This window comes from Corylus avellana, chromosome 4, assembly GCF_965113065.1.
Source record: "Corylus avellana chromosome 4, dhCorAvel1.hap1.2, whole genome shotgun sequence".
Lineage (NCBI taxonomy): Eukaryota > Viridiplantae > Streptophyta > Magnoliopsida > Fagales > Betulaceae > Corylus > Corylus avellana.
In genome coordinates, this window is record NC_142493.1 from 3,112,890 (window position 1) to 3,121,670 (window position 8,781).

The 8,781-nt window shown below is 36.1% G+C and overlaps 1 protein-coding gene across 1 annotated transcript; it reads left to right on the top strand.

The window, feature by feature from the left end:
- The first annotated feature begins 5,275 nt into the window (after positions 1 to 5,275).
- Positions 5,276 to 7,483, top strand: LOC132179477 (gallate 1-beta-glucosyltransferase). The gene is made up of 2 exons (XM_059592210.2): positions 5,276 to 6,052; positions 6,272 to 7,483. The coding sequence occupies exons 1-2, from the start codon at positions 5,390 to 5,392 to the stop codon at positions 7,145 to 7,147; spliced, it is 1,539 nt and encodes a 512-aa protein (XP_059448193.1). The 5' UTR covers positions 5,276 to 5,389; the 3' UTR covers positions 7,148 to 7,483.
- Positions 7,484 to 8,781: the final 1,298 nt, after the last annotated feature.

An 8,781-nucleotide genomic window follows, 5' to 3' on the forward strand; every position in this document is an offset into this window, starting at 1 on the left:
ATGTAGAATGTATGAATCAATAGGCAGAATATTCCGAGCTCATACTGTGAGACATAGTACTATACTATGATAACAATGTCATTCCTAATATCGATCATCTCCTGACTTAAAACCTAACGTGTTACAATAAGTCTGATTAATTATATATCCAAGTTATATACGTATTTCACGTATCATGTACGTAACGTGGGGGTCCAATTATCCATGTATATATATACACGTCAGAAATTCTATCCTCCACGTGGAAGAGCTGTGACCCATGGTTCTTGTAATCTTGAGATTGGGTCCAATCATTTTTTTTTTTCTTCGATCTATTTTTCAGCCATAATTAAACAAATCAACAAATGTATAATTTGGCGTCATATACTGTTGGTAACATCATTTGTACACGAACATTCTCTTTGCTCTATAAGCTAGTGGGCCACGTTAATCGATCTGTCAAAGACGCGAGATTCTTAAAACATGGATTCTAGCTTCCACTTGTAAAGACTGAAACTTGGGGGCTCAAAGTCTTTAATTTGCCATGTCATCTTTTATGCGTGGTTTGTGAGGGCCGGAGTGCTAATACCATGACTATTAATTATAGCTTTTCTTAAGCATTCTATACGAATTAATGTCAATTACTAAAATGTAAATTGCTACATGACAATTTATATGATATTTATTATATTTACCAAATCAATCAATAAAATGTAAGCAGCTAGCTACGTGACACTCATTCCAAAGTTCAAATTGTCACGTGAATTTATAAAGGAGTTATAATAAAAGTTGTAATACTCTAAGACTCCACCCTCCTGGCATGGTGGCTTCAAATGCTCACTTGCCCATAAGTATTTGCTCAATTAAAGCTCGCTTATATAATGACCAAGGAAAATTTAGTAATTTTGGGGTAATAGAACAGATGTGGCTAGCTAGCGCTTTTTATGGCTCGTTAAAAATGATATTAGAACCACCTAGTAATGCGCTATATGGTACTGTCAAGTCAGAACTGAATAACGTTGCCTTAACGAGGATGTTAGGAGTTAAAGGAAAGCGTTTGTAATACTTCGATCCTATTTTGAAAAGATGAGTAGTCCATATAGAAAGTGAGTGGTGGGTGCTATAAGTCTCACATTACTTATAACTAGGTAGAATATGGTTATATATATATATATATATGTGATTCTAAGAAAGTTTCAAATTAGCTAATTCTTTTAAATTAAAAGCACAAATATAATTACTAACGTTTTCCCTAAGTTATTACAACCAAAAACCTATCTCTCCAAGATTATTAAACATGATAAGTCAAGAGCTGATGAGTGGGCCGGGGGCACAGGTCTCAATCCAGACCAAAATTTTCAAACCTCTTTTGAGAAAACCAATAAGGCTCGGGATCGAGCTGATCTAAATTTTCAACAAATTTTGTTGCCAAAAAGTTTGCCAGCTCCAAAACCCTCCATAGTAGTTTAGTTATCTTATCTTCAAAGGGGGCCGCACACATAATTATCCAACAATAAGTGGTGGTCACCGCCACGCGACAAAGCCTTTTTCTTTACGGCGACTAACATTCCAGGTCATGTTTTTTCCCTGTAGACAAATCATCCTTGGACCGATGGTTGTACCACACCCTGGAAAAGAGAATTAAGGTCAACACACCATTTGCCGATCAAATTAAGAAAAGACAATCATTTTCTTGTAGTACTTCTCACCAATTCTCATTGAATGAAAGCATAGAAGTATTGGTGCTTCGTGCAAGATTTGTGGTCAATTGGTCAATTGGTGATTCTGCATGCATGACTTCTCGTTGCTACTTCCTTAGTCGAAGGAAATGAGCTTAATTACTGCTGCCCCAAATTATATATATAATAAGGTTTGTTTCTTTGTGTTTCCAAAAACCACAGCAATATACAAAGTAAATGGTAACATTTAATTATGTGTTGGATTAGAAAACATGCAGCTAGACTATTTAAATGGAGCATATTAATTAATTGATGTGTCATACTCATGAACTAATATTCCGTTGTAGTTGACATTTGGATATGGAACAATTAGTACTAGATGAAACATCCCTCGCTCCTTTTTGGAGTTCAAAGTGGCATGGAAACACCTAGTTTAATTTCAATATTAAATAATATAAAAAGAAAAATAAAAGGTCCCAATTTAATTAATTTATTCAGAAGAAATTTAAAGTACGTGGGGAAGGCATGACACTTGCACACTTTACAGCAATATCATCATGAGTAGTGTTATTGTTTGACCACGTCCTTTAAAGTTTAATTGACTTACAAGTAGGAAAATGAGATGGCCGGGAGGACTAAAAAGATAGCTGGTTCTTTTGATTCTAGCTAAGGCTGTACAGTTGCATTGGTGCACCTTTAAACCTTTGTATTCTTCTTCTTTAATGATAATTTTAGTTATGATCAAGAATAATAATAATTAGGGCCGCAAAAACAGCAAGATGTTCAAGGCACATGGTACTTTTGTTTTATGTTCTCTGAGTCTCATAAATTAATTTATAGAATACATAAAAGAATGCTCATAGTATGGAGACCATATTCACTGCGATCTTCTAGATAATGTTTATGTAATGGGTAAGCTATTCTACATAGGCGTAATCATAGTAGCAATTATTTGTTGAGAACTGTTCAAGAGGGGCCTAGACAGTGAGAATCGCAGACGCTCTTTCAAGACCAATTGAGTCATAGCTTGACTCAGCTCCATCATAATCGACATCAGTGGTTCTTAAGGCGACTAATACTAATCAAACTTATGTGATTAATTCTCACTTACGTACAAATTGAAGGGTCGAACGCACACTCTAATGCGTGCATAGCTTCATGAAAATTTTCTTAAGATCACTGAACAGTTGCCACCCGTGGTTACCCCTTATGTAAATTGAAACAGCAATGACAACCTTTGTATTGGGTGAATCGAAAGTGAAATGAAAGAACGTTCCTATTCTAACTTTTAGAGTCCTAAGCTAATGGTCAACTTTCATGCTTGAAAAGTTGATAATATGAACGAATATTGGAACCGGTAGGAGCGAGTTAAAGGTCTTTTTTTCCTTTCAGCCAAAGATTGGTTCGTTTTGACGTTCGGAAGACGAACATGTGTGTCATTTAAGGATGAAGGTTAGATTGCACGTAAGAAATTCCATCTATCATTATCATCACTTTAATTAAAGGGAGAATATAATGTACAGTGAAAATAGAAGGTAACGTACGGGTGAGTTAATCTCTGTAGAAATTTTCCAGTTATAAGGAGGGAGCAATGAACGAATCAATGTTCATGAGATGATAGAAAAACGATTTCGGTATAATTTTCTAACTGGAATTTCGTTCTACATTTTGTTAATTACTGAATTATTATTATTATTATTTTTTTTAAAAAAAATCTTCTAGTGGTGTCCTAAAATTAGTCAACGTAAAATGACCTAAAAAGACAAATCCTGATTTTTATTTTTTTATTTTTTTCTATTCAAAAAGGCAGGCAGGGAGACCAGTTTGTTTGTATATATATACACTTGCATATTCCGCATTTGATTAAATATATATATATATATATATATATATATATATATATATATATATATATATACACTTGCATATTTAGAATTTGTTGTTAATTAAAAAAAATAATTCTGCATAAAAGTGGGTCTATGATTTGTGATTTGAGGTACGCTACTGTCAACCTAAGACTTTCATATATATGTTTTTAATTGATGTTGACCATCTATTAATTGATCGTCATTAAGATGACAAATTAATTAAGGGTCTTCACAATTAATGGGGCCGGTGATTTAGATCGATTATAGAGTTTGGGATGTAGTTAGGAATAGTAATTAATTAAACTTGATTGAAGTTTTGAGTTCGGTTAATGTCTTAATGATCAAGGTATCATTAACCGATTTGGGTTAATGATACCTTGAGCATTATGTTCTCTTTGGCTAGGGGGAATACAAATATAAAAATAAAACCATTTATTTAATTCTATCATTCTCTCGATCTTATCTCAATTTTTTTTTTCTTAAAAAAAAAGAAGAAATTATTAAAAATGAATATTTAAATAGAATAGTAAAAATAGATAACTAAAACGCAAGTGCTTTGAAAAAGTATATAGTTAAAATAAAATAAATAAATAAATGATTTTTTAGTTAAAATAGAGAAGAAATTTAATTGTTGAGCGAATGCTTGTTACACGTCAGTGCTTACGTACACCTTGTTGCAAGTAAAGGAATAAGCACCAAACCAAATATTAATTATTGGCTACTAAAGCTACGTCGTAGTCAAGAACAAATGACTGAATGTCTAATTTATTCAAGAGTCTTACAAAATAAATGTTCTTGACAAGGAAAGTACACGACCAATTCAAATTGGTTTTACTCACATAGAAGAAAATTAATCTGTCCTTCTTTCATTCAAAAGGCATATATAGATGAGATAAAAACAAACTATACTGAGTCATCATCATTGACCTATAAATTTTGAATTTTTATTCTCTAAAAAGTTTTAAGGATAACTTTACTTTAGGTCCCTGAATTATGATGCGATTTGAAAAGGCCTTCCAATGTTCGAAAAACTCTCAATTTGAACACATAAACTTTCAATTGCAGTTAATTTGAATCCCTCCGTCAGATTTTAAACATTAAAAGTGAGATAATGACATTTATACTCCTGGTTTTTTAATAAAATTTCAAATTTACTCTTAATATCAAATTAAAATAATAATGATAATAATAATAATAATAATAATAAGTTAAAAAAATGAAAATTATGAATATTTTGGTATTTTTAGGTATTGCAGTTAGAAGTTAATTAATGGTTAAATCTAATGGAATGGTTCTAATTGATTACAATTGAGAGTTCAGGAGTCAAAATTGAGAGGTTTTGAACATTAAAAAACTTTTCAAATCGCGTGATAATTCAAAGGTCTAAAGTGTTCAATTACCCTAAAGTTTTAAGAAGCAACCCCTTTACTTTTCCTTGATCAAATTTCCTGCTTCAGATTTACTTCATCGCAATTTTTTCCGTACCTACTAAATTGTTTGATTCACACGTCATGGGACTTGACAGGCATTTTATATTTGTGAAGAAAGTTAACACTTGTCCTGACGACTGACGAGGACCATTTGATATCACTTACACGTCGACGGCAGGCAACCCCTCGGTCTCTGCCTTATTATCATCTTTGATTTTGCTTCTCTAAACCAAACCTTCAAATTTCAGGCTTATAATTTAGGTACCTAACGGTCGTATTTCTTTCCAACAAATTTTAGAATTTTAGAGCATTAATCCTGCGGTATATATTTGCAGTCTTCCTCATCCCCATGCCTACCATCCAATCCCACACAAATCAAAAACCTTAATCTTAAATCCCTCTCAATCGATCAGTAGAGATCATCAGAGAGAAAATGGGATCGGAAGCTCTAGTTCATGTTCTTCTCATCTCTTTCCCCGGCCAAGGCCATGTCAACCCTCTTCTACGACTTGGGAAGCGTCTGGCATCAAAGGGTTTGCTTGTCACCTTCTCCACCCCTGAAAGCATCGGCAAACAGATGCGGAAAGCCAGCAACATCACTGACGAGCCTGCCCCGGTCGGTGAAGGCTTCATCCGGTTCGAATTCTTTGAAGACGGCTGGGACGAGGACGAGCCGAGGCGCCAAGACTTGGACCAGTACTTGCCGCAACTGGAGCTCGTCGGCAAAGTGGTGTTCCCTGAGATGATCAGGAGAAACGCAGAGCAGGGGCGCCCCATCTCCTGCCTCATCAACAACCCTTTTATTCCTTGGGTTTCTGACGTGGCTGAGAGTCTCGGCCTCCCTTCCGCCATGCTTTGGGTCCAATCCTGCGCTTGCTTCTCCGCCTACTACCACTACTGCCATGGCTTGGTTCCTTTCCCTTCTGAAGCAGAACCTTTTATTGATGTGCAATTGCCATGTATGCCTGTTTTGAAGTACGATGAAGTCCCTAGCTTCTTGTACCCGACCACCCCGTACCCATTCCTGAGGAGGGCCATTTTGGGACAGTACAGGAATTTGGACAAACCCTTCTGCATATTGATGGACACATTCCAGGTATTAAATGATCCGTTGATCAATATTTATCTCAAAATTTTAAATTAGTAAAAATGGCTAAATTTAATTATTTAATTTACAGTTTCATTAACAGTTAGGCTTAAACTAAACTCACCCTTAATTGCTGAGGTCCGACACATAAAATATTTAATTAAAATGAAAATCGATAGATACTCTAAATGAATGAATTTAATCATTTAATTCATATTCTAACATCAGGAACTCGAGCAAGATGTCATCGAGTATGCGTCCAAGCTCTGCCCGATCAAAACCGTTGGGCCTCTCTTCAAGAACCCGAAGGCACAGAATGCAGCTGTGCGCGGTGACTTCATGAAGGCTGACGACTGCATGGAGTGGCTGGACTCGAAGCCGCCACAGTCTGTGGTGTACATCTCCTTCGGAAGCGTGGTCTACTTGACACAAGCCCAAGTCGACGAGATCGCTCACGGGCTCTTGAACTCCGGGGTCTCGTTCTTGTGGGTGATGAAGCCACCTCACAAGGATTCCGGCTACGAACTCCTTGTTCTTCCTGACGGATTCTTGGAGAAAGCCGGCGACAAAGGCAGGGTTGTTCATTGGAGTCCACAGGAGCAAGTTTTGGTTCACCCCTCCGTTGCATGTTTTGTGACACATTGTGGGTGGAACTCAACCATGGAGTCACTCACCTCCGGCATGCCAGTGGTGGCGTTCCCGCAATGGGGTGACCAAGTCACCGACGCAGTGTACTTGGTGGATGTGTTCAAGACCGGCGTGAGAATGTGCCGCGGTGAGGCTGAGAACAAGGTGATCACTAGGGATGAGATCGAGAAGTGCTTGGTGGAGGCCACAGTTGGGCCTAAGGCAGCGGAGATGAAGCAGAATGCCTTGAAGTGGAAGGCTGCGGCGGAGGCTGCAGTGGCGGAGGGTGGCTCATCCGACCGGAACATCCAAGACTTTGTGGATGAGGTGAGGAAGAGAAGCATTGCTCTCACTGCTCTCACTAGTAAGTCAGCGGCTAATGGCGTTGAAGATTTGGCCAACAAATCAGTCGCCAATGGGCTTGCAGAATTGGTCGAGTCCAAGGCAAATGGGAAGGTGGAGTTGGTTGAGGCCTAATTAAATTCGGAAGGTTAATTTGGTTAGGTGTTAAAATAAATTTAAAAAAAAAAAAAAAAAAAAAATGTGAAGCTCGGGAGGGTACGTGTTAGGTAAGGATTGGACGGTGGACGGGATTTTGTATGCAATAACTGGGATACCTGATATGGGGTATTCGTTATTTACTTTTTTCTTTTTCTTTTCTCCATCATTAGGCGTCTTCGGTTTGGGCGCAATGCTTGTTTAATTTGCTTTTTATTGTTAAGTTTGTTATATATAAATTATGTAACTTCTGTTCTAATTATGCAATTCCTGAGTCCTAATTAGTGCCACTGCTAAATTTATGTTTGCCTTCAACCTGATTTGCTTATTAATCTATCATTATATGGGCTTCTAATGTGGACGATTGATCCCGAGTATCTAAAGGGAATGGAAAACGAAAGAATAAAAAAAAAAAAAAAAAACTCAAGTTAACCACTCACATTTTATGGAAATGAATGTCATGTAAAGTACTATTATATGTGTCTGTTCATAAAGAACTTGTAATAAAACAATAATGCATCTAATAACACCGAAGAAAAAGGGTTCTTTGCTAATAATTTTTAGAATATGCTTTTTGATTATATTGGGATATAAAGTTATTTGTTTGTTAGTGTTTTTGTTTTTATTTTATGTAAATCTGTCCAACAAAGCAATAAAAATATGTTTTAGGATTTTGTAAAAGAGCTTATGGGTAGTGGTGTTAATTTTACGACAAGAAAGGTGGAGGGAAGGATGTCAAACAAAGAGCGAATCCCAAGTTGTAGCTGGATCATGGATGCACAGAGAGAGGGTACATAATAGGCAACTACCCACCAAGTCAGTGTCAACCTTTTCTCTCGCCTGTCTCTATGTTCCAAGCACCTACTTTTCAACCGATATATTTAGTACGATGATCGAGCAATTAGGCTTTGACCACACATGTTTTGGTCAACGACGATTTTTTTTTTTTTGGTTTTAATGAATAACGGCGGTATTGAACACCCAAATGCAAGCTGTTGAGTTTATTCAATGATCCACAAAGTACTCGCCAATGACATGTTGGTAATGTGGGTGGAAATGCCAGCCAAATATTAACCAGCTGGTATAGAGGGCTTTACTCTTAACATTCACTTAATCTCATTTAAGTATTAATAATTAATTAAACACGACCATTACATTAGATCTTAATAACGTTAATCTATTCAATTCGTATAATTTTTTTTGAGCATTAATGTGTCTCCTAAACACCATCACAGATTGTAATATTTAAACCATGCAATTATTTTAAAACTCAAGACAATATTGAAAATATATAGATCACAAAAGTGAGAGAGATTATGGGAAAGAATCTTAGTGAAAGAATGTATAATTTGAGTTGAAATGAATTTGGCAGCTTATTAACATGCAATATTGTTCATTTACTTGTCTTTAAATAGATTTCAGCATAACATGAAGTCCTTGCATTGATTCATAGAGTTTGTTTAATTTACACACATTTAAGTGATCTCTTGAATATCTGCTATCTTCTTTCAATCATCAAATCTAGCTAGTATTGCGATCTAGACAAAATTTGTGATATTTCAAACGTCTCCTTCTCCAAGTCCAATTTCTTCTTCACATAATTATGCTTAACA